Source organism: Bombina bombina, chromosome 3 (genome assembly GCF_027579735.1).
Source record: "Bombina bombina isolate aBomBom1 chromosome 3, aBomBom1.pri, whole genome shotgun sequence".
NCBI lineage: Eukaryota > Metazoa > Chordata > Amphibia > Anura > Bombinatoridae > Bombina > Bombina bombina.
The window spans coordinates 1243605146-1243632909 of NC_069501.1; the positions used below are offsets into that span (position 1 = coordinate 1243605146).

General features: G+C 40.6%; 1 protein-coding gene across 1 annotated transcript in view; it reads right to left on the reverse strand.

Annotated features, from left to right (window-relative positions):
* Nucleotides 1-24942, reverse strand: part of LOC128652689 (vomeronasal type-2 receptor 26-like) — a 72709-nt gene extending 47767 nt beyond the window's left edge. Inside the window, exons 1-3 of the mRNA XM_053705620.1 lie at nucleotides 24797-24942; nucleotides 24541-24655; nucleotides 17005-17229 (exon numbers count right to left, since the gene is read on the reverse strand). Of these exons, the coding sequence (XP_053561595.1) occupies nucleotides 17005-17229; nucleotides 24541-24655; nucleotides 24797-24942 (486 nt within the window). The remainder of the gene's footprint in view (nucleotides 1-17004; nucleotides 17230-24540; nucleotides 24656-24796) is intronic.
* Between the last annotated feature and the right edge of the window lie 2822 nt (nucleotides 24943-27764).

Sequence of the window (27764 nt, forward strand, 5' to 3'; positions counted from 1 at the left end):
ACATTGCCATCTTTAGCGACACCTGGGAGGATCATTTGATCCACCTGGGCATCGTTCTAGATTGCCTCAGAACCACCGGGCTGACCCTGAAACCCGACAAATGCACCATAGGCTGCTCGGAAGTCCAGTACCTGGGCCACCGAGTAGACTGTGAGCAACAGCGGCCGGAGTCCACCAAGGTTGAGGCAGTGGCAAACTGGCCCACTCCTCGAACTAAGACCCAGGTCTTAGCCTTCCTAGGAACCACTGGCTATTACCGAAGGTTTGTCCCCAATTATAGCACCCTAGTCAAACCCCTGACCAACCTGACTCGTAAAAGACTGCCCCGACAGGTACTGTGGTCCCCAGAATGTGAAAACGCCTTTCAGAGAATCAAGTCTGCCTTGATCTCTGCCCTCTGCGCCTAACCCCACCAAATGTTTTTGTGTCCACACAGATGTCTCCATGTTTGGATTGGGAGCAGTACTAAGGCAGATAGACGAAGAAGGACAAGACCACCCCATAGCCTACATTAATAGGAAGCTGCTGCCCAGGGAGGTAGACTATGCGGTGATGGAGAAGGAATGCCTGGCACTAGTATGGGCCCTCAAGAAATTACAACCGTACCTCTATGGAAGACCCTTCACTGTCCTCACCAATCACAACCCCCTGGTGTGGCTGAACCGAGTGCAGGAGATAATGGACGTCTACTAAGATAGAGTTTATCCCTGCAGCCCTTTAACTTTAAAGGGACAGTAAAGTCAAAACTAAACTTTCATGATTTAGATAGGGCATGCAATTTTAAACAACTTTCCAATTTACTTTTATCATCAAATTTGCTTTGTTCCCTTTGTGGTATTTTTTGAAAAGCTAAACCTAGCTAGGCTCAAACTGATTTCTAAACAGTTGAAAACCGCCTCCTAGCTCAGAGCATTTTGAAAGTTTTTCACAGTTAGACTGTGCTAGTTCACATGTGTCATATAGATAACATCGTGCTCACTCCCATGAAGTTATTTAGGAGTCTTCACTGATTGACTACACTGCATGTCTGTCAAAGGCACTTAGATAAGGAGGCTGTATGCAAAGGCTTAGATACAAGGTAATCACAGAGGTAAAAAGTATATTAATATAACTGTGTTGGTTATGCAAAAACGGGGAATGGGTAATAAAGGGATTATCTATCTTTTTAAGTAAGAAAAAAAATGGTGTAGACTGTCCCTTTAATGTTCAGTATAGGCCAGGAAAGAGCAATGGGAATGCTTATGGACTTTCCAGGCAGACTGAAATAGAATGCTCCACGGACATCCCCCAGTAGACCCGTGGGGATCTAGCTGGGTCTGCCGATCTGGAAGGGGGGAGTTGTCATGTATACTGGGCTGCAAGGGTTAAATTCATACCCCCTACAACCTCACCCCTGTTGTTTCTCAGTGGAAGCTTTGATTTGCTTGTTTATGAAGAGCTGGGGTATGACGGTTGGCCGAGCTCCTGGAACTCCCGGTCGGCCGCCCCAGCACGGACACCCGCCTAACCCCTCTCAGACTGCCCGGTCGGCCATGGGACAGCAGGACACCCACTAACTTTAACCCAGGTCGCTCCAGCAACCATGTGCCCCAGAGCTCCACTCTTTTGGGGATTAGTAGCCCCTGGGGAGTACAAGAGGTGGGGGAATTGCCGGAGGGGTGCTGCTTTGGCAACCGGGGGTTTTGGACACCCCTAACCCAATAACTTAAATGGACTGTAACTCCGGACCGAGAGCATTAAAATGACACCCTGGAAGTGCCGCCGCTCCACCGGGATCACCCCAAAACCGCCACCCCTATGTATTGAGATTATGTGGGACTGTGGCTCCTATGGAGGCGGCGGTCTGTCTGGAGGGGTGGGAATGGCGGGAAAATAGTGGGATTGTCCTTTGTGTTATCAAGATGAGCTGTGTGTATAAAAGGAGTGTATGTTTTACAATAAAATCAGTTCTTGTATAACTTGAATACTAGTCTGTCTAGTTATTTGGGTGTGCTCCAGCTAAAATCACTTTCCTGGGCTACATAGCATCCTGTTCCAGGCAGAGGAAGGATCATCAGGCAGAGCTACCCAGTCTGGGTAGCTGGAGTCTGCCACAGGGTGGGTCCCTGAGTACTACAGGCTGTGGTCACTAGCCAGCTACATAGCTACAGTCGGCAGGGAGGAAGCAGGACCCATTTGGCGGAGCAACCCAGTCGGGGTAGCCGGGGTATCCGTCACATGTCTATCGTCATATTTTTAGGGGAATTATGCACAATTGGAAGATAATTCATTTTAATAATCTCTTATCCACAAGGAGTGTCTCAACGAATTTGTCTTACAGAAAACTGTGTTCGCACACTCTTGTCTCTCTGTAAGCAAAATTGGCAACAAGCAGGATTGTATTCAGAAGAAGTGATTTTCCAGCCTCCAGTTAAATTTAAAAGACCTTTATTAGTTTCTTACAGGGTCCATCATATCAACCAACAACGTTTCAAACCTATTCCAGGTTCTTAATCATGTCATGATTAAGAACCTGGAATAGGTTTGAAACGTTGTTGGTTGATATGATGGACCCTGTAAGAAACTAATAAAGGTCTTTTAAATTTAACTGGAGGCTGGAAAATCACTTCTTCTGAATACATATTGGGGTTTGGCTAACCCTTTCCTGTGCCCCAGAAAGGAAAAAAGAGGTGCTGTCTTTCACCATTTGCATTTAAGCAAGCAGGATTGTAACAGTCACCGAGAAAAATTTCTAGCCAAAAAAAAGCCCTATTCTCTCGGCTAGATTATGAATTTTGCGTTATGAGTGAAAAAGCCTCATAACGCTGCTTTTTCACTACCGCTGCTATTACGAGTTTTGCAGGTATAGGTGTACCACACACCTTTTTGGCCGTAATGCAACGTAACTACCGCACTTTTTAAAAAGTCCTTTTTCAATGGGACTTCCATAGCGCCGGTATTACGAGTTTGCCTGTCCGGCCAAAAAGTAAGCAGTACAGCCTATGGCCTCTATTTATCAAGCTGTCAACCGCAAATACGCTGGAATTCCATAGCGTATTTGTGGCGAGCCTGATTCGCCTTAGTTATCAAAGGCTAGAGACCGGCAAAAGTAGAATTTAGTGACGTAACATACGATCTACCGGACTCAATCCGACACAGAACGATGCTTACGTCAATCCAGATGTTCCGAACGCAAGTTCAGCACAATCTGACTACTTTTGCTAGTTATTAAAGAACTAGCAGGTACGCTCACCACTTTTCCAGCCCAGCGTACCTGGTTTTCAATTCGCCGCCCTGGAGGCCGCAGATACCATAAAACCCCTTAACCTTAACCCCTAAACCGCCGCTCCCGGCCCCCGCCGAAACTAAATAAAGTTATTAACCCCTAAACCGCCGCTCCCGGACCCCGCCACCACCTACATTATATTTATTAACCCCTAATCTGCCCCCCTACACCGCCGCCTCTATATTAATTTTATTAATCCCTAAACCTAAGTCTAACCCTAACACCCCCCTAACTTAAATATTATTTAAATTCATCTAAATAAATATTCCTATAATTAAATAAATTATTCCTATTTAAAAATAAATACTTAACTGTAAAATAAACCCTAAGATAGCTACAATATAATTAATAATTACATTGTAGCTATTTTAGGATTTATTTTTATTTTACAGGCAACTTTGTATTTATTTTAGGTGTAATTAGTTTAAAATTCTTGTAATTATTTTTTTATTTTCTGTAATTTAGTGTGGTTTTGGACTTTAGTTTATTTTATTTAATTGTAGGTAATTGTAGTTAATTAATTTAATTTATTTAATTATAGTGTAGTGTTAGGTGTAATTGTAACTTAGATTAGGATTTATTTTACAGGTAATTTTGTATTTATTTTAGCTAGGTAGTTATTAAATAGTTAATAACTATTGTACCTAGTTAAAATAAATACAAAGTTGCCTGTAAAATAAAAATAAATCCTAAAATAGCTACAATGTAATTATTAATTATATTGTAGCTATCTTAGGGTTTATTTTACAGGTAAGTATTTAGTTTTAAATAGGAATAATTTATTTAATTATAGTGTAGTGTTAGGTGCAATTGTATCTTAGGTTAGGATTCATTTTACAGGTAATTTTGTATTTATTTTAGCTAGGTGGTTATTAAATAGTTAATGACTATTTAATAACTATTGTACCTAGTTGAAATAAATACAAAGTTGCCTGTAAAATAAAAATAAATCCTAAAATAGCACCAGAATTGTCGAGTAACAGACCAAATCATTTGGTTCTTGCCTGGGTGACCTACAGCTTTAGGATAGTGGTAAGTGTGCAATAGTTTAGTTTGAAGATTCTCAGGTACAAAGCACTAACCAGTAGGTTTCTCAGGAGGTGCATTGGTTTGTGCAGCCAGGATCTCCTCCCCTAAGGGAGAAGTCAAATTATTATGTATGGTGGCCAAAATATGGTCAGGAGGTATAACTGGAAAAGGTACAGACTCCTCCTTGGACAGAGGAGAAAATTGACGAGAGAGGGTATCAGCCCTAAAATTCTTACTACCAGGCAGGTAGGAAACCACATATTTAAACCGAGACAAAAATAGCGCCCATCTGGCCTGTTGGGGCCGACAAACGTTTTGCTTCGGATAGATAAGTCAAATTATTGTGGTCAGTAAGAATACCCTAGTACCCTCGAGAAGGTGCCTCTATTCAGTGAGTGCCAAAATTATGTAAGAAACCGCATGGATGCAAGGAACCGTCAGGTGTAGGACGTTGAGACAAGAGGGCACCTACTCCAGTCTCAGATGCATCGACCTAAACAACAAAAGGCAGGACAGGGTTAGGATGAGCCAGAACTGGAGCGGCAGCAAAGGCAGTCTTAAGACTCTCAAAAGACTTATTGGCAGTAGGTGACCAATGGAGTGGATCATTCTCCTTACGGGTCATGTCAGTGATAGGTTTGACTAAGGAAGAAAAGTTTTTAATAAACTTCCTATAGTAATTGGCAAAGCCCAAAAAATGTTGAAAAGAGTGAAGACCAACTGGGCGAGGCCACTGCAGGACTGCAGACAACTTGTCAGGATGCATGGAGAACGTTGCAACGGAGGTTACATAACCTAGAAAGGTTACTTGAGTCTGATGGAACTCACATTTCTCGAGTTTACAAAACAGGCCCTTCTCACATAGTCTCTAAAGTACCCATGTAACATCAGAATGATGACCCTCAAGAGTGGGTGAGTGTATGAGGATATCATCTAAGTACACAACAACACACAGTTGCAACATGTTAATAAATTCCTGGAAAACAGCTGGAGATTTACATAGGCCAAAGGGCATTACAAGATACTCATAATGCCCGCTCCTGGTGTTAAATGCTGTTTTCCATTCGTGGCCCTCCTTAATCTTAATGAGATTGTATGCTCCTCTTAAATCAAGTTTAAGAAAATACCCTAGCTCCCTTGAGGCAGTCAAAGTGTTCCGTAATGAGGAATTGGGTAAGCATTCTTAATGGTAAGACGATTAAGACCCCCTATAATCGATGCATTGTCTTAACTCATCATTCTTTTTCTTTACGAAGAAGAAGCCAGCCCCTGCAGGAGAGCAGGATTTGCAGATGATCACCTGTGACAGAGCATCGGCAACATACTCCACCATAGCACAATTGAATGCACCCAGGAGAGAGTAAACCCATTCCCGAGGAGGAATAGCTCCGGGTTTCAGGTCTATGGCACAATTGTAAGACCGGTGAGGAGGCAACATACCTGCACGCACCTTGTCAAAAATGCCTTGGAACTCTCTGTACTCATCAGGCAATTGAGATACCGAAGAAGTGCACAGGACTTTGACTTGTTTCTGAAGACAGGTGGAAAAACTTTGCGGAGACCATGACAATATTTTGGACCTACGCCAGTCGAGACTGGGATTGTGCTTTTGGAGCAAAGGATAACCCAGAACAACTGGAAAATGTGGAGAGTTAATCACCTGGAACTGGAGGGTTTCAAAATGGAGAGCCCCAACAGCCATGGATAAAAGAGTGGTTTCATGAGTAACGAGTGCAGGCTGAAGGGGCCTGCCATCAATGGCCTCAATAGCAAGCGGAACGGACTGAGGCAATACAGGAATGGATTGCTGTGATACAAAAGCACTGTCAATGAAATAGCCCACAGAACCAGAGTCAACAAGAGCCTGGGTGACTATGGAGGAATCCACCAAGGAATGGACAACCATGACCAAAGGTTTCTCCTTTATTAGTTTCGGGGATGAGGATTAACATCCCAAGGGCTGCCCCCGACAGGACCCTAGGTGTGAGCGTTTAACCGGCCGTGTAGGACAGGACTTTAAAGGTGGCCCTGTAACCTGCAATAGAGGCAGAGCCCCTCCCTCCTCCTAAAGGCCCTCTCCACCGTAGAGAAACGTGTGAATCCCAACTGCATCGGCACAGCAGTACCTGGTGACTCGGCACCAGGAGACATGGGAGGAGAGGGAGGCAAGGTTGAGAATGATAATATAGGAGACAACAGAACAGGAGGCTTCCACAAGTGTTCCTTGAAAGATGGCCTCTCTCTGAGTCTGATGTCAATTAGGATTAAAAAAGACACCAAAGCCTCGAGATCCTATGGTAAATCTCTTGCAGCACCTTCGTCTTTAATCACATCAGAGAGCCCAAGAAAGAAGGCGACAACAAGGGCTTCATTGTTCCAACCAACCTCTGCGGCAAGCATACGGAACTCAATGGCATACTGAGCAACAGATCTCGTACCTTGCTGAATGGACATGAGTCGTTTGGCAGCAGAGGAGGAGCGAGCCAGAACATCAAATACCCTGCGAAAGGAGGCCACAAGTTCAGGGTAATTAGAAATCACAGGTTTATTAGTCTCCCACAAGGGATTAGCCCAGGCAAGGGCCATGTCAGAGAGTAAAGAGATGAGAAATCCCACCTTAGCTCTGTCAGAGGGAAACGCCTGAGGTAACATCTCAAAGTAAATGCCCACCTGGTTCAAAAACCCTCTGCACTGAATAAGGATTGCCTCCATAACGCTGAGGTAGAGGTGCAGAACTGGACATGCTCCTGGTAGGACTAGGTGCAGCAGCGGAAACAGGAGCACCCATAACTTGTGGAACACTCTGGTCCAAATGTGCAGTTGCGAGTCAGCAGGGTTTGCAGGGCTAGTGCAAATTGATCCAAGCAGTGATCCTGTTCATCTATCCTGGAAATTATACTAGGTAAAGGTGGATTATTAATACCATCAGGATTCATGGCCCTTGCGTAATGCCAGGGTACCAGGAATCAGACTGAGACGAGAAGTGCAAAAATATTCACACCTTTATTAATAACAAAAATAATAAAACGTCCACAAGTCAAATAAGCCAGGAGTCAAAATTGGAGCTGGTGTTCAGACGAGCTGAGTCAGGAACCAAAGCAAGTAGTCAGACAGGCCGGAATCAGGTACTAGGAGAACAGCAAAGTCAGGAACAAGCCAGGGATCAAGAACCAGAAGAGACGTCAGACTAGCCAGGTAATGCACAGGAACTGGAACAGAGGAACTCACAAACAGGTCTGAGACAAAGCAAGGGCAAAACCTACTGAACAGAGGCCCTTTAAATAATAAGTGATGACATCACAATTCTGATACTGCAACCTGTCTCACACGGACGATGTACAACAGTCTGGTCATAAGAGGGTGTGCAGGAAATGAGCAGCATCACACACTCTGCACCAGATTCATCAAGAAAAGGTGAGCAAACAAAGCAGGGAAAAAACCCTGACAAAAACTAACACTCATTGCTTGCAAGCTAACATGAGTCCACTTTAGATCGACAGTGCTAGATTCAAAGGTAGTTATTTTACATTAGAATGTTCTTCACATAGAAGAAAATATTCTTTTTATTTTTAAATATATACAGTGCCCTTCACTAATAGTAGTACCCTTGGTAAATATGAGCAAAGAAGACTGGGAAAAATTGTCCCTTGTTTAACCTTTTGATCTTTTGTTCAAAAAATACACAAACATATTCTGCTCTTGAGATCAAACAATTGCAAACGCAACACAGGTTTATAAAAAAAAATCTTTGTTAAATATATGTGTGGCACAATTATTTGCACCCTTTTAGTCAATACTGTGTGCTAACTCCTTTTACCAACAGCTCTGTGTATTCTCCTATAATGCATGATGAGGTTGGTGAATACATGGCAAGGAATCTGAGACCATTCCTCAATACAGAATCTCTCCAGATTTTTAAAATGTTGAGGTTGAAGCTGGTGAACTCTCCTCTTCAGTTCAACCCACATATTTTCTATGGGGTTCAAGCCAGGGGATTATGATGGCCATGGACCTTGATTTGTAGTTAGTAAACCATTTATATGTTGATTTTGATATACGTTTTGGATCATTGTCCTGCTGGAAAATCCTATCATGGCCCATTTTAAGCTTTCTGCAGAGGTAGTCAGGTGTTCATTTAATATCTGTTGATATTTAATGAGTCCATGATGCCATGTATCCTAACAAGATATCCACATCCTCTGGCATAAAAACAGCCCAAAAACATTCAATAGCCACCACCATATTTAACCCTGTGCATGAGGTACTTTTCAATATGGCTACCTCTCTGTGGAAAAGATTACAAGTTGCACAAAAAAAACACTCGTATTATGGCTTTTTCGCATCTAGGGTTGCACAGGTATTATAAGTTGCAAAATAACTTATTTCGCGCTCGTTAACCAGCATAATCCAAAAAGCCAAATCGGGTGCATGTTCACGTTTCCCCCCATAGAAGTCAATGAAGAAGAGAAATAGAAAAAAACCCACTAAAACCCTAATCCTTTGCTCAAAGCCCATGAAGTGTACATGAAAATGCGAATATTTCCTATTGCGAAAATGTTTTTCATAATGAAATATGTTCTATTTATTTCTAAATAAATATTTCTCTATATATGTTATGATTTTTGGACAGATATATCTATGTATAGCGAGATATGTATATAAATATATATATATATGTCTAGATATCTTGAGATCTATATGTGATTATCTGAAATCCCTGTGAGATATTGTTTAATGTGCATAAGATTATTATGTGAAATATTTTAATTATCCCCATAGTTAAACATATGCCTATACATATAAATCCATGTTTCTCTATGTATGTGTATGTCTGTCAAAGTAAAACCCCTTTGTCAGCTTTTTTTTCCTAACACCCGAGATCTCTTATCTTTGAGCCCTCATAACTTTTGTGTGCAATATTTTTTTTAAATCATTTTTATTAGACATTGTTAATATGAGTGTAACTGTACTTTGTAATGTATTTTTTATGTGTTTCATTAAACTTTTGTGTTGTGGAAAACTGTTAACTATAGCTCTTCGAGTGTGGAAATGATTGTTGCATAAAAGGTAATTGCGGGGGGCGGAGTCAACCGCTGACAAGCATGGCCGCACTTCTCTGGAGCTCTCCAGCAGAAAATTAAGAAAAGAGATAAAAATGCGTAATAGGATGCCTTAAAACCCTCATTTCAAGATAATAACCTCCTGAGCATACTCCTGGGAGATAGAACGAACAATGCTACGGCACAGGTTCCTGTAACTAACACCCTTACTTAGGGCCTACACTTCCAGCAACCAGAGATTGAATTTCATAGACCCTCCGTATATAAGTGATACAGTGATTACAGAAACACTGTAAGTCTCCCTCCCGCTACCTGCTGCCACAATTCATAGGAGAATGGAGGTGGCACTACTTCAATCGCTGAAAAGTTTGGGCGACAAAGTGGATCTCCACTTCACCCAGCTCTCATGCTGCCTTTCCAACTGTCTCTGCTCCTGTAGCCCTCAAGATGGCGAGCTGCTCCCTCCCGCACCACTCACTGAGCCTTGGGCACTCAGCGCATCTGAAGCAAACCGGACTCCGGGGCAAAGAGTTACTTCTCATGATATGGCAAGGGATCCCGATCCTTCGAGGACAAGAGTCCGGAAAACAGAGAATACAGCTCACTCACACATAGACCAGCTGCGATGTCTCAGTGAGACCCGCCCGTCGACAATAGATTGGATGCCCCAGCTTTTGGAAGCCGACTTGCCTATCCCCGAGGTACATCCCTTTACCGCCCACGCACTCATCTCCGACATGCGGGATCCCCGCACTTTCCAGGGAGCCTGCAGTGCCACGGTGAGCTCAATGTTAGCCCAACACTCTTCGGGCATCCGATACTTTGAGCGTGCTTCCCTGATGAGTGTGGGGCCCCTTCTCCTGGAGGAAGAGATCGATCTCCAGTACCCTCTTCTGTTGACAGCACTAATAGATCCACCGAAAGACAAAACATCAGAGAGGAGGTGGATAGTGGAGGGACTAACACCTGTAGCCATACCTAACATTACAACACTACCGGTACAGATTTTACAGTGTGATCCCATGCTCTGTGGCGATTGCAATGATCTGAATCTTTTTTCCAAGCTGTGGGACTTTGAGACCCTGATCTACATGGAGCTGGTTGGACAGTTGGAGAGCCCTTTTGATCCAGGGGGTTAATCTAGCCTTGGCTCTCCCTGCTTGCCTGCGTGGCGTCCGTAAGAGACACCTAGCACAGGGATATCTATCTAGCTGGTTTCTAATATGCTAGATTAATATGTAACGAACTATGACAGCCTGAATTAACCTAAATAGGTCTGGGATGCAGCTGTTATTTGCAGCCTCGTGCTGAATGCTATGTTATGTACTATTTCATAATGTTTGTTTATGCACACTGTTATTGTAGGGCTAAATATTTGCGCTACATACACACTCAGTATTAATAAGAGCCAATCTACAAGTTAGTGGGAAAAATGCAGCACTGTTATTAGATTAGCCTTATGAGTAGCTGTATTACAGTTATTTATTGATTAATGCTCCAGATCATTATGTGCATTTGCATATCTTCATTTATATTTAGAGTGGAGACGTTGGTGTATTACTTGCGATTAGAGTTCTTAGTTGTGTAGGTCTAAAATATTAAGTTACATGCCCCTTTGTATCTGTGTAGATCTCCATATATTGCCGCATCACTGGTTATGTATATTGTGATAACTCCGTATCTCCTAGTAGCTTCAAACTCAGCTTATATGGTCTGACAATTTATGATATTATTAAGAGTTACACTACTGCTATCTGTAATGTTCACCATGTATATAAGTATCAAAATAAGTATGTCTGTTCAGAGGAATTTTTTTATGGGAAAGGGTCATGCTATGCCTTTGAAATCTGTATAGTTTTTACCTATATCTTGACAGTTCTATTTATGTATGCTTTGTACTTTGATATTACCTAGCACTGTGTTCATAACTGCTTATTTCACTCTACTCTACAAACTACAGGTCCTAATAATATATTCTGATACCCTTAACATAGTGATGTATGCTGCTATTTTCGATGTGAGCACGAGTCGACCTGCCTATTGATTCTCATTTCTATAAAAATGCCAGTGTTGTAGATCCTTGCTCATGAAACCTTTATCTAGATCTAGATCTTTTTCTAAAGACATCCTAGCTGTTTAGATGCAAATCCGGTATATCCTTTCAAATCATTCTGAGTCAGAAAGTCCACTATAGACACACTAATTGGATGTCAGGATGCTGCTGTGTGTATGGATACTGTATGTTTACTTAGAAGGGTTCTGTATATACCCTTAACATAGTGATGTATGCTGCTATTTTCGATGTGAGCACGAGTCGACCTGCCTATTGATTCTCATTTCTATAAAAATGCCAGTGTTGTAGATCCTTGCTCATGAAACCTATATCTAGATCTAGATCTTTTCTAAAGACATCCTAGCTGTTTAGATGCAAATCCGGTATATCCTTTCAAATCATTCTGAGTCAGAAAGTCCACTATAGACACACTAATTGGATGTCAGGATGCTGCTGTGTGTATGGATACTGTATGTTTACTTAGAAGGGTTCTGTATGCTAATCTAAGCATGTTCTACTGGTTGCGGCCGGGCCAGTGGAATTGGCATTATTCTCAAGGAACCCGCCCGGGGCTCCTCTCCTCCCTTTCCCGCCGGTACTTGTTGCCTGCGGGTCATACCCCTATTCCCTTTTCCCTTGTCGCCGGTAGATGGCATCTCCCTAGGAGAGGAGCTCCTCTGGAAGCCCCTTATATCTTATCTTATACCATGTTTCATATCATCTATCTTATATCTCATGTTACATACATCCTGATACCCTGCTGTGAGAATAATTGCTCCAGAATGTAATCTGCTCCATATTATACATAAAAGTCTAGGGACTTTGGGCAAGTTTCTACTTAAGTATATGTATAGAGTTCAGCTATAATGATGACAGCCTGGGAAACTTGTAAACTCCAATGGGACCTATGGCTCCGTCCCCCACCCTTACCTTTAGCTACTGTCCACCCTTATTTTAGGTGGACAAATAAGCGGTGTTAACCCGCCATAGATATTGCTTTGTTATAAGTTGCTCTCAGCCTTCTGTCTATAAAGAAAATGAGGCATTTTGCCCTCCGTTTACGTGTATCTAATAGGAGCAACTTGTTATGACTCCCTATAATTTGTCAATCTTCAAATAATAAATACACTTATTTTATAATTAATATACCATTCTATAGGAAGTATAACTTTCTCGGGTTGTTTAAATTCTATCATTTTCTTATGTGTTTATATAGGAAACAAAAGGAAAAAAGAGGTAATGCTTGATTATATGTATTTGACTTTGTACTTGCATACAATGTTTTTTATATTTTTTATGTTCCTTTATTGAGATACATATATAATACTTGAATTAAGATCTTTTTATTCTCTTATATGTAAAGGTTCCAGTGTCCAATGGATAAACAATGTCTTGTATGCAAAATTTACCAAAGTGATGCAAAATGTACATTATGTTCATGTTCTTTCTTTTTCTTGCACTGCCTTGATTAAAAAAAAAAAAAGGTAATTGCGAGCACGCACTCGTGATTTCTCAAGACTTGTAATACTTGCCCAATGGAATTTGATTGTGAAAAGACCATATTGTGTGCATGAAAATCCATACCACACAACTTGTAATCTTGCCCTGTGTCTGCAAAAACCACCTCTGGTGTTTAAAAAGCTCTATTTTGGTTTTATCTGACAATAGAACCCAATCCCAATTGAAGTACCAGTAATTTCTGGAAAACTGAAAATGCTTGAGTTTGTTTTAGGATGAGAGTAGAGGCTTTTTTCTCAAAATACTTCCAAACAAATTGTGATATAAGGGATATTGGATTGTAGTTTTGGAGACTTTCTGACCCCAAGATGCAACTAAATTCTGCAATTCTCCAACTGTGATCCTTGGAGATATTATTGTGTAGTTCATCAACAAATCTAGACAAGTCAGAAAAACCTCTGGATACTTTCGGCTAGACAGTACAAAAGCACTGTCAATGAAATAGCCCACAGAACCAGAGTCAACAAGAGCCTGGGTGACTATGGAGGAGTCCACCCAGGAATGGACAACCATGACCAAAGGTTTCTCCTTTATTAGTTTCGGGGATGAGGATTAACAGCCCAAGGGCTGCCCCCGACAGGACCCTAGGTGTGAGCGTTTAACCGGCCATGTAAGACAGGACTTTAAAAGGTGGCCCTGTAACCCGCAATAGAGGCAGAGACCCTCCCTCCTCCTAAAGGCCCTCTCCACCGTAGAGAAACGTGTGAATCCCAACTGCATCGGCACAGCAGTAACTGGTGACTCGGCAACAGGAGACATGGGAGGAGAGGGAGGCAAGGGTGAGAATGATAATATAGGAGACAACAGAACAGGAGGCTTCCGCAAGTGCTCCTTGAAAGATGGCCTCTCTCTGAGTCTGATGTCAATTAGGATTAAAAAAGACACCAAAGCCTTGAGATCATATGGTAAATCTCTTGCAGCACCTTCTTCTTTAATCACATCAGAGAGCCCAAGAAAGAAGGCGGCAACAAGGGCTTCATTGTTCCAACCAACCTCTGCGGCAAGCATACGGAACTCAATGGCATACTGAGCAACAGATCTCGTACCTTGCTGAATGGACATGAGTCGTTTGGCAGCAGAGGAGGAGCGAGCCAGAACATCAAATACCCTGCGAAAGGAGGCCACAAGTTCAGGGTAATTAGAAATCACAGGTTTATTAGTCTCCCACAAGGGATTAGCCCAGGCAAGGGCCGTGTCAGAGAGTAAAGAGATGAGAAATCCCACCTTAGCTCTGTCAGAGGGAAACGCCTGAGGTAACATCTCAAAGTAAATGCCCACCTGGTTCAAAAACCCTCTGCACTGAATAAGGATTGCCTCCATAACGCTGAGGTAGAGGTGCAGAACCGGACATGCTCCTGGTAGGACTAGGTGCAGCAGCGGAAACAGGAGCACCCATAACTTGTGGAACACTCTGGTCCAAATGTGCAGTGCGAGTCAGCAGGGTTTGCAGGGCTAGTGCAAATTGATCCAAGCGGTGATCCTGTTCATCTATCCTGGAAATTATACTAGGTAAAGGTGGATTATTAATACCATCAGGATTCATGGCCCTTGCTTAATGTCAGGGTACCAGGAATCAGACTGAGACGAGAAGTGCAAAAATATTCACACCTTTATTAATAACAAAAATAATAAAACGTCCACAAGTCAAATCAGCCAGGAGTCAAAACCGGAGCTGGTGTTCAGACGAGCTGAGTCAGGAACCAAAGCAAGTAGTCAGACAGGCCGGAATCAGGAACTAGGAGAACAGCAAAGTCAGGAACAAGCCAGGGATCAGGAACCAGAAGAGACGTCAGACTAGCCAGGTAATGCACACTCACAAACAGGTCTGAGACAACGCAAGGGCAAAACCTACTGAACAGAGGCCCTTTAAATAATAAGTGATGACATCACAATTCTGATACTGCAACCTGTCTCACACGGACGATGTACAACAGTCTGGTCATAAGAGGGTGTGCAGGAAATGAGCAGCATCACACACTCTGCACCAGATTCATCAAGAAAAGGTGAGCAAAATGGCTGCCAGCAGCACATGGCAAACAAAGCAGGGAAAAAACCCTGATAAAAACTAACACTCATTGCTTGCAAGCTAACATGAGTCCACTTTAGATCCACAGTGCTAGACTCAAAGGTAGTTATGAGTATTTTACATTAGAATGTTCTTCACATAGAAAAAATGTTCTTTTTTATTTTTAAATAAATACAGTGCCCTTAACTAATATTAGTACCCTTGGTAAATATGAGCAAAGAAGACTGGGAAAAATTGTCCCTTGTTTAACCTTTTGATCTTTTGTTCAAAAAATACACAAACATATTCTGCTCTTGAGATCAAACAATTGCAAACGCAACACAGGTTTATAAAAAAAAAATCTTTGTTAAATATATGTGTGGCACAATTATTTGCACCCTTTTAGTCAATACTGTGTGCTAACTCCTTTTACCAACAGCTCTGTGTATTCTCCTATAATGCATGATGAGGTTGGTGAATACATGGCAAGGAATCTGAGACCATTCCTCCATACAGAATCTCTCCAGATTTTTAAAATGTTGAGGTTGAAGCTGGTGAACTCTCCTCTTCAGTTCAAACCATATATTTTCTATGGGGTTCAAGCCAGGGGATTATGATGGCCATGGACCTTGATTTGTAGTCAGTAAACCATTTATATGTTGATTTTGATATAAGTTTTGGATCATTGTCCTGCTGGAAAATCCTATCATGGCCCATTTTAAGCTTTCTGCAGAGGTAGTCAGGTGTTCATTTAATATCTGTTGATATTTAATGAGTCCATGATGCCATGTATCCTAACAAGATATCCACATCCTCTGGCATAAAAACAGCCTAAAAACATTCAATAGCCACCACCATATTTAACCCTGTGCATGAGGTACTTTTCAATATGGCCACCACTCTGTGGAAAAGATTACAAGTTGCACAAAAAAACACTCGTATTATGGCTTTTTCGCATCTAGGGTTGCACAGGTATTACAAGTTGCAAAATAACTTATTTTGCGCTTGTTAACCTGCATAATCCAAAAAGCCAAATTGCGTGCATATTCACGTTTCCCCCCATAGAAGTCAATGAAGAAGAGAAATAGAAAAAAACCCACTAAAACCCTAATTCTTTGCGCAAAGCCCATGAAGTGTACATGAAAATGCGAATATTTCCTATTGCGAAAATGTTTTTCATAATGAAATATGTTCTATTTATTTCTAAATAAATATTTCTCTATATATGTGATGATTTTTGGACAGATAAATCTATGTATAGCGAGATATGTATATAAAAATATATACATGTCTAGATATCTTGAGATCTATATGTGATTATCTGAAATCCCTGTGAGATATTGTTTAATGTGCATAAGATTGTTATGTGAAATATTTTATTATCCCCATAGTTAAACATATGCCTATACATATAAATCCATGTTTCTCTATGTATGTGTATGTCTGTCAAAGTAAAACCCCTTTGTCAGCTTTTTTTCCCTAACACCAGAGATCTCTTATCTTTGAGCCCTCGTAACTTTTGTGTGCAATATTTTTTTTAAAATCATTTTTATTAGACAGTGTTAATATGAGTGTAACTGTACTTTGTAATGTATTTTCTATGTGTTTCATTAAACTTTTGTGTTGTGGAAAACTGTTAACTATAGCTCTTCGAAGTTTGGGCTGTAGGAGAACTTAAGATACTCCCAGGGATGCCCTTGTCTAGTACCCTATCTGAAACTGTCAGTCTTATGTGAAATAGAAAATAAGCAATGCAATTTTAAAAAGATAGATAGATAGATAGATAGATAGATAGATAGATAGATAGACAGACAGGCAGATGATAGATTCCTGCCTTTGCAAAACCTAAGCAATTTTTCTTCCTTCTTGAATGTTCTTCATTTGTCACTCTATTGGGATTATTTCTTTTGTTCTACCTTTTTGTTCAAATGGTTTTGTAAATAAAATTAAAAAGTATAAACTATGTTGTAAAACTCTTCTAGACTTGCTTTATAGTGTTTATTATAAACAATGTATTATACCTGGATGTCTCTCTTAAACTTTACCTTTTTATAAATTTAAACTAAAAACATACCTGGGAAAATTGTGGATTCCAATGAATGGCACTTTCATTAATAAAAAAGCGAGTACCGCTGGCATCTTGGTTAAAGTTTCCAACTAAAAGTTTTCTCATAGTTTTATTTGGCAACCAAAAAAGATTTATAACATCAAATCTTCCTGGAGCGTTTCCCTTGTCATCAAAGAACATCTCCTCTCCACCGGGAATTTTAAAATGCACTTTCTTTAAATATTTGTTGAGCTAGAAATCAAAGAAAATATTTTTAAAACCTATTTTCTGGTGCTTAATTTGATTGTCTGACCATAGAGGGCAATATTATCTCTGATTCTAAAGACGGAACTGTTGGAGATTTACAGCATTGCTAAATGCTCTAATCATTAATGTTATCTAAGCAGATTCCTAAAGTATGACAATCCATTAACGTCACAAAGCGGTATCAATGATTTGAAGCTTTTTTTGGTGATCCACAACATTAGAAGCTGGGGATCATTGCTGGCCTAGTAGACACTACTACTAAGGATATAGTGGCAGTGGCAGTTTGTTCATATAGGGCAGATTCACAGTACCTGCAAGCAAGCTGGATGTGGGGAGGTTATTTGAACCTCTCAATCTCATTTTCCATTGCAGTTATAGACACTCAAGACTCCTTATTTGAAAACTACCTGCTCTTTCAAATGATGGTCTTGAAAGGCACCAAGCGCCCCCCCCCCCCCCAAATTTTTATTTTTTCTATATACACAAAATTGGAATTTTACTGGGAAGTGGATATATAAGGGAGCAAAATATATACATACAATGTGTAGACCCCCAATATAGTTTATTTTATAGCATACAAGTGCCTTTAAATAAAAAAATACATATATATATATATATATATATATATGTATTTTTTTATTTAAAGGCACTTGTATGCTATAAAATAAACTATATATATATATATGTTAATTTTGTCTGAACAGCTAGGCAATCACTCTGTAGTGACAGTAAATACCTAGCAGAAACAAATGACACAATGGAAACCCATACATTTTTATTATAAGCCCTAAAAGCTTATATGGGCTGCTCTGTCAAATGCATATATTCTTCTTGATAAGAGTTTAGTACCTTGATCAATAGCACAGTAGCAACAGTTTTCACTTAGCTATGTTCAATGTTTTTCACTGTTTTAACAAATATATATAATAACACAGTCTGTAGGATTTGCTCTCTAACCTTTCACAGCATGAGCCAGGGTGTCAGGAACTAATAATAAATTCAAAATCTGCACTCACTGGACTTATAGGTGAAAACAATCTTTATTCAGGTGATGTTTCAGAGCTCACTAGCCCCTTCCTCAGACCAACAGCAAACAAGTGGGTGAACAAACAATATATAGCAGTAACCCCACCCCCACCATTCAAAACATGTGCCAAAATTAGTAGTCAAGGTGATTTTGTAAACAAATGTTGTGTTGCTCTCAAAATAGCTACAGTAAGTGATCCATTATAGTATTACTAATAATATAGTGCATTCATATGATCAACGCTTAATTGTGTATATAAATCATACTCATAACCCTATTAGACGCATAACAAATGTAATCCCATAACATATAGGGGCCGCTTTAACAAGACCTGAATGGTCCTTGTTCCCCTTGTTTCCTCTGAGGCTGCGGACATCAATCGCCTGATCCTATATGATCGGGCTGATTGACACCCCTGCTAGTCGCTGGTTTGCCGCAAATCTGAAGGGGGCGGCATTGCACAAGCAGTTCTGGTGAACTGCTTGTACAATGATAAATGCCGACAGCGTATGCTGTCTGCATTCAGCGATGTCTGTCGGACATGATATGCTACAGCGTATCATGTCGGACAGACATTGGTAAATCTACCCCATAGAGTCTAGTACATATTCATAATCAGTTTGAGCTAGCAGTCTATATATCTTATCCCTATAAAAAGACATACTATATCTGTAATTCTAATTAACAAGTGCTAACTGTTATATACACATCAGGGATGATGTCAGAAACCACCCCCAGAGAAAAACACAAATCATCATATCGCTCTTTTTAGGTCTGGATTTATGTTGCTGGAACATACTCTGCATAAGAAATGATCAATATATCCCCTTATCATATGGTGCACCAGTGTGAAAATGCTCAAATAAGTAACAATCTATACTATCCTGTGTGATCCCATTTGTGTATCAAAGATAATCACTAGGAATGGTCACCCATCAAATCGACAGTGTGCAATCCATAGGCGAGCCATCTCAGTAACGTGATGATGTCGGCAAACGGCTACACATTGATCGTTGCTAGGCAATCAGTGTACACAACACATGCTAGTATGATAACACATAGAAAATGCTAATTAAACAATTGTCATGAGCACAATCACATGTTGATACAAGGTGATGTGTAGGGAAAAACTACAGTGAAGAGACACTGAACAAGCACTATTTGGTTAGCGTATACCCCATGTCAGTCTGCCCTACTCTGAAAATCTAAGTCTAACTATATACATTGCAGGGACTACTATAATAGGAGTGCCAATGAAGATAACATAGTCTAAGGAATACTATCCCCATCAGGGGATGTGTGCTACTAGCTATATCAATAAAAATAGATAAAGACATCACTTCTATAGGGTGAAACATATATAGGCGCTCCTTAAGCTCAAAAGTATCAAACAATCTATGGCATTGACTCAGAGAAAGCATATATGTCTATCCAAGTTAGAAGGTGCTAACAACTTCAATGACAATGATCACCCTTATCCCTGTATGTGTTCTACAGGGTGGGCTCTGGGATCTAGCGCTATTGAGGCTATCAAAATACTGACCGAATCAGAACCCCTAAAGATTCAAACCCATAGCTCTATACTCTATGGTGAGCCTCCTCCTAATCGCAATGGGCTAGAGTATAATCACTCAATTACATCTTCATCCGGCATCTTGGAGATTAAGCATACATTACCCAACATTCTAAACAGCAGAATATCAGGTTATGAAGCATAACTTTCTTCAAATGTCATTAGAGGAAACAATGCCAATCAATGATAGTGTTTAAACCATTAGGACATCCATCCCAGGACATACTTGACAATGGGAGAAATCTCAATGTATCCTTCCTGGTAAAATATTTTATAAATAAATAAATGAGGATACACAGTATTCAGCTGATAAATCCATAGGGCCTCACATTGTAGTAATTGCCTTGCTCTATCACCACCACGGAAGAGTCGAGTACAAGATGCTTATAGGCTGGTGTGGTGTAATGTTCTGCCACTCACAGGTCCACTCAATTGCAGCGGTAGAGACTGCCTTCCACATCCACAAGATATGAGCGAGGAGCAACCCTATGAACACAGGTACCCAGTCTCCAGCGACCAGTCCTGTCACCAGGGAGCGGCTTCATATGGATTGTCTCTCCAATGCTTAGTTTAGTTATGTCTTTGGCAGACACATTGTATGTCAGTTTGGAGATCTATTTCCTCTGTCGCAGTTTTTCCAGTACACTTGTTACCACACAAGGATTTAAGTAATTTATTTGCCACTGGCAATGAAGTCTTCAGTCTCCTTGACATCAAGCACTGTGCAGTACTACTGTCCATGCTTTTGGTTGGGGTGTTCCTCCATTGTAGAATTGCTTTCCACAGGTCATTACCTTCATACGTGTCCTTCTTGCAAACATTCTTCAGTATCTTTATAGCTGATTCTGCTTTACTATTAGCTTGAGGGTGCCGCGGGAAGAGGTAAGATGCTCAAACCCCCAATCTGTTGAGAACCATCTAAATTTCTCACATGCAAATTAAGGTCCATTATTTGAGATTACCCTGTCAAGCTGTCCATGACGTGTGAACTGTGCTTTACAACGCTTGATTGTAGTTTTAGCAGACAGGTCGCGAAGGAGCTCAATCTCCAAAAGATCAGAATAGTGATCAATGATTAGTAGAAAATCTTGCCCAGCATAATTAATTAAATCCATGCTTACAATTTGCCAAGGCCAGGTGGACAGCACATGCAACATCATGGGTTCTTTCTGTTGTGCCTGTGCATATGCATTCAATGCTGAACAACAGCTAACAAAGTCTCTAATCTCATTCTGCATGTGGGGCCAATATAGGGTATCTCGTGCCTGCCTATAGCATGCCTCTCCACCAATGTGACTGGCATAAATGCATGTCAGCATCTTCAATCTTAATGATTTAGGAATGATGACCCTTGGCCTCCATCCTGAATGTTGATTTCATCTTGGAAAGTCCGGTATTCTCTCACAATTAATGGCACCTCTGCCTTTGTATCTGAACACTACAAAGGATTGGAGGTGGCGCCTACGGCGATCTGGTTAATGTCATATAAAACAAATATAAAGATATATATCTGATAAAAACACTTCCAAATAAGTACCTTAAAATATAAAATTGCATTTAATATCTATTGACAGTCTAAAACAAACAGTCATATGACACCGGTGTCAGTCACATATCATAAAATATCTTCAAATATCTGCAAATATCTTCAAAATAAAAAATACATTTGAAGTTATTTTGAAGATATTTGCAGATATTTGAAGATTTTTTATGATGTGTGACTGACACCGGTGTCATGAACTTTCAATAGATATTAAATTCAATTTTATATTTCAAGGTACTTATTTGGAAGTGTTTTTGTCAGATATATATATATATTTATATATTTGTTTTGTCTGACATTAACCAAATCACCAAAGGCGCCAGCTCCAATCTTTTGTAGTTTGCTATTTCAATTAGCTGCATATGAGTGAGAAGTGCAGCAAGTAAGGTTAGCAGTTATCTGGGAATAAGCCCTTGATTCAATAGAACTTGTATATTTAACTTTGAATCAGGACAACCTTTCAGAACAACAGACTTTAGTGCTTGCAAACTCTCGATTTCTGTCTGCTGTTTTATCTGAAGCAGTCGTTGGTCTGTGATGTTTAAATAGTCTGGATGGTTAATCTGCGACAGCACATCCAGGTCCTGTTGAACATTGCAAACTGTGTGTTGTGCACACTTGCTGCAGTAGCTCTGCTAAGAGTGTCACTAATGTACATTTCAGGTCCAGGTTTATAGACAACATTTAGGCAATAATTTTTTTAACCTGAACAACATGCTCTGTAGGCGTTTGGTGCACAAAAAAAGTGTTTTTTTGAAAATAGATAACAGAGGCTTATGTAGGGTTGCCACCTGTCCCTTAAAATACAGAACACTTAGAAGTTGCACCTGCTGCAGGGTGTGCAGGGAGGAATATAATGGCTGAGGTGGCAACCCTAGGCTTATGGTCAGTTTTTGAGGTGATCTTGTAAAGGTAGTGATGAAAGCGCTGGCAGGCAAACACAATACTCATGCATTCCTTTTCAATTTGTGCTTAGTTTTTCTCAGTAAATGTCAGTGCCCTTGAAGCAAAAGCGATAAGCTCGTCAGCTTGCAATAGGTAATACCTGAGTCCACTTTTGCTTGCATCACTTGTAATCATCACAGGTTTTGTAACGTCATAGTACTTCAGGACAGGTGTATCAGTGACCAAACGTTTGATGTCCTGCACCGCATTATCATGCTTAGTAAGCCAATGCCAAACTGCATCCTTGTCCAGAAGCCTTCTCAACAGATCTCAAACCTCTGAGAGGTGCAGTAGGAATTTTGCTAGGTAGGTAACACATCCTATGAAGTGCTGCAGGGATTTCACATTCGCCGGCTGTTTCATATACAACATGGCTCTGATTTTTTCTGGGTCAGCCTACAAACTCTCAAAGGATAGTATGTGTCCATGGAAGCGGACCTCTTTGACATTGAATTGCAGTTTTTCATGCCAAGGGGAATAAATATCAAGTCATCAACCGCAAATACGCCGGAATTCCGCAGCGTCCGTCCTAGTTATCAAAGCCTTTGAGCAGCTCTCATCCTATTGGCTGTTCTAATCAGCCAATAGGATGAGAGCTCAATCCTATTGGCTGATTGGAACAGCCAATAGGATGAGAACTGCTCAAATCCTATTGGCTGATTGGAGCGGCCAATAGGATTTTAGCAGCTCTAATCCTATTGGCTTATTAGAACCTTTCAGCCAATTGGAATGCAAGGGACACCATCTTGGATGACATCACTTGCACTGAAGTTGAAGACCATATGAAGAGGAGCTTCGTGCCGAATGTCTTTAGAATGGACATGCTCCATGCTGGATGGATGAAGATAGAAGATGCCATCTGGATGAAGACTTCTTGCCACCTAGATGAGGACTTTGCCGGCTTGATGAAGATGGAAGAAGCCGCCAGATGAAGACTTCTTGCCGGCTGGATGGATCCTTCAAGCGGGACTTCAATAACTGTAAGTGGATTGTCGGGGGTTAGTGTTAGGTTTATGTAAGGGTTTTTTGGGTGGGTTTTATTTTTAGATTAGGGTCTAGGCAGGTTAAAGAGCTAAATGCCCTAAATGGCAATGCCTATACAAATGCCCTTTTAAGGGCAAGGGGGAGCTTCGGTTATTTTAAATAGGTTTTTTATTTGGGGGGTTTGTTTTTTGGGTGGTGGGTTTTACTGTTGGAGGGAATTTTTTTTTATTTTTTTTTTTACAGGTAAAAGAGCTGATTTCTTTGGGACAATGTCCCACAAAAGGCCATTTTAAGGGCCATTGGTACTTTATTGTAGGCTAGGGTTTTTTATGTTGGGGAGCTTTTTTATTTTGATAGGGCTATTAGATTAGGTGTAATTCTTTTTTATTTTTTATAATGTGGTTTGTTTTTGGTAATTTAGTGTTTTTTATATTTTGAAACTTAGCGTTTATATTTTTGGTAATTTAGTAATTTTTAATAATGTTTAATAGTAGATTTAGATAATTTGAGTAGGGTTAGGGTTTTTTAATATGTAATTTAGTTAATTTAATTGGTAGTTTAATTTAATTGTAGTATAATAGTTAGGGTAGGTTAATTAATAGTTTAAAAGTTTATTTTAATTCTACAGGTAAATTTAAATTTATTTTAAGATAGGGATGTTGTAATTTTATTTTAAATTTAGCGGCTTGTTAGGTTTAGGGGTTAATAGCTTAATTTAGTTATGGCGATGTAAGGGGCTGGCGGTTTAGGCGTTATTAGGTTTAGTTAGTGGTAGTGATGTGGGAGGCCAGAGGTTTAGGGGTTAAAACATTTATTTAGGTTGCGTCAGGGTCCGGGAGTGGCAGGATAGGGGTTAATAACTTTATTTAGGTTGTGGCGGGGTCCTGGAGTGGCAGGAGAGGGGTTAATAATTTTATTTAGGTTGTGGCGGGGGCCAGGAGCAGCAGGATAGGGGTTAAACATTTTAGTATAGTGGCAGCATTTAGTGACAGGGTATAAATAAAGTGGGTAAAAAGCTGAATAGACGTGAGATTGATGACTGCTAGTTAACAACAGTCCGATGTTCATCACCCAGTACTTGGTGTGCATCTTTTTGCTGGCTTTTTTTATAAATATGGAGATCATATTCAGGTCCGCGGCTGCAATGTTAGGCGAGTGTATTGGTGCCGGCGAATGCAGCATAGTTGAGGCTTTGATAAATATCTCCCAAAGTCTTAGTTTCACCTGCCTACAATGATTCATCAGTTCCAGCAGTTTGCCATCATGATCTTGCTCTGCTTCCTTATCTGTATCCCCACAGCCAACCACAAGGATGCCATCAGCTATTGGTTCAATACCACTGAGTCCAGCCAATAGTTCATGTTGTTTATGTTGATACACCTCTGGTGCAACTGATACTCCAAAAGGCAACTTGAGCTGCTTTTTCTGCCCCAGGGAGTCCTGAAGGTTGTCATGTAGCTACTTGCATTTTCGAACTTACATTGCATCCCGGGCATCAACAAGCATGAACAGACGTGCCTTAGGCAGCTTGTACAAAACATCCTTGAGAGTTGTCATGATATAGTGAGATCTCCTCAGTGCACCTATGCATATTCTTAGTTTGCCATGCTTCTTTACAGTCACCATGTCTCTTATCCAAATCAGTTGGTTCAGTCCCTGGTGCTAAATGTCCATTGGCCTCATACTGGTTGAGCTGCTCCTTAACTGCCAGTATTATGGCCACTGGCATATTGCATGGTGCACATTGCACTGGAGGGACACTAACATCAGGGTCAAAATTAACTTCCCCTGGTACAGATTCTACTGGAATCAATAAAGATGTGGTTAGCTCCTCAATTAAATAAAAAGTTCAAATTTATTGACAAGTTTAAAATACAAACGGAAGCTTGCAAAACACAATTAGTGGTACAGCGCAGCACTATGGCTTATGCGTTTTGGCTGACAATCCGTAATCATAGCCTGATCAGGCTATGATTACGGCTTGTCAGATGAAACGCGTCCATTGTCTGTATTCTGTGGAGTTTGTGGGACCCCTCAGGGCCAATGAAGTCCAGGAGAACAGTACGGAACAGGAAGAAAGGCACGCAGGATGGTAAGCAAAGGCCTTTGGGCCTATACTTGGCTAGAAGTTTATACAGAGCATTGGAAGAAGGGGAGTAGAGTATGTTTTGAGAACCTGGTACATTTGTTTCACACTATTGATAGTATTGACAGTTTGGGACTGACACACTCACATTTGCAACAGATTATACTGGCCCAGTAAAAACATCACTAAATTCTTTTAATAGCAGAAGTTTTTTCAAGGCCCTTTGAACTGATTGTCCATCATGTTTATGTTGAGCTCTGTGGGGATAAAGAAATGCTGATAATAGAAAAGGTTTTGGAAAACAGCACACTGTTAATTAGGCTTGTGGGGCACGGAATGTAGGACCTGCCAAGTCCCAGGATACAGTCCAAACAACAAAAGGTATTCCAGCCTCCATAAAATTTATTATTATTTTTCTTACATGGGGTCCTCAGAAGAAAAACATACAACGTTTCAAGCCTGCTATAGGCTCTTAGTCATCTATAATTGCAGATACACAGGTAAATGCCTTTATATACCCTCACCTGTTATTCATCTTCATGTGAAAAAGACTAATTATATGATAGTGACATCTTGTGGATGCAAAACATAGTGCATCACAAAGTTATTTTTTTTCTTAATCACAAGATGATTGTTACATATATATATATAAAAAAACAATATAAAACATACAACCCATATATACATTGAAAACAGAGTTTTTTGCACATTATTAGCACATTTTTATGAGAAAAAGATTTTTTTGCCTTTATATATTATCTTTCCAATATCAAAGTGATTTAGAGAAACAAATTCCAGTCAAAATCCTTGTTCATACCTTTGGGCCTCTATGGCCCCAAGTTATCAAGGTCTGTGGGACCTGATCCAACAGTGCGGATCAGGTCCGACAGACCTCGCTGAATATGGAGAGCAATACGCTCACCGTATTCAGCATTGCACCAGCAGCTCACAAGAGCTGCTGGTGCAACGCTGCCCCATGTAGACTCGCAGCCAATAGGCCGCCAGCAGGGGGGTGTCAATCAACCCGATCGTACTCGATCGTACTCGATCGGGTTGATTTCCGGCAATGTCTGTCCGCCTGCTCAGAGCAAGCGGACAGGTTATGGAGCAGCTGTCTTTGTGACTGCTGCTTCATAACTGCTGTTTCTGGTGAGCCTGCAGGCTCGCCAGAAACACAGGGCATCAAGCTTCATTCGGAGCTTGATAAATATGCCCCAGTGTCTCTAACTTATATATCCAGAACATCTCTCTAGTTTTTAACAGGTGTTCTCTGTTGCCCCCTCTCCTGGTTCTATCAACCTGTTCTATGATTTGAAACCTAAGTTGGCTGATATTGTGACCCATAGAGAGGAAGTGAGAGGATACTGGAGCTTCTTTATTTTTACATTTGATGTTTGATTTATGTTCAGTTATCCTCTCCCTTACCTCTCTACAGGTTTCGCCGATATAAATTAGGCCACCTGGTTATTTGATAAGATAAACACAGTTAGTTGCCCTGCAGGTTAAATATTTATTTATTTTAAATTTTTTCCCATTGATAGGATGGTACAAAATCTCACCTTTTAGAGCTACAGTTGCTGCAACCCAGACAGGGATAGCACCCACTTTTTTTCGGACCTATAGTCCTCTGATGGTTTTGTTTGCTGCCACCTATGTCTGAGTGGACCAAAATATCTTTGATGCTCCGATTCCTTTTATAAGCTACCATGGGATTTATTTTAAATTCAGGAACCTCAGGATTGCACTCCTTCAAAATATACCAATATTTCTTTAAGATGCCAGTAATTTTAGTACTGAGTCCATTAAATTGTGTTACAAAAATCATACGGTATATCTCTTGTTCTTAGTTTTTTTAGTTCCTATTGTATCATTCATGATTACATTAAATTGTTCAGCAATGGGGGCGGAGCTAACTACAGAGCTAGCGAGTCGCACAGAGCTGGAGCTCTCCTTCTATCCCAGCCAAAACTAAATTTAAAAGTATTCAAAAGAACCCCTAAAAAAAACCTGATTGATGGCAATATCCCCTGCACTCCCCATACTCCGTTATCCTGACGTTTATCTTGTTTGTAGCTAGTCTGGTTCCATTTATTTATTTATTTTTCTTCCCCTCTCCTGCTGCATCATCATCCTGCACTGCCTGTAATACCGCCATGGACTATAAGAGATCGAACGCGCTCCCATCCTCACTTACCGCTAACCTCCACGTCCTACCGAGACCCTCCAGTGACAAATTGGTCACTCTAGAGGTACCGGCACCGCTATCTTTCCACACAGTGGAGATCCTGAGTGAGTACAATAGCATAAATCACCAGTAAGAGACTTGGAAATAAGGCTGTCGATCTTGCCCCATGTAACCTGT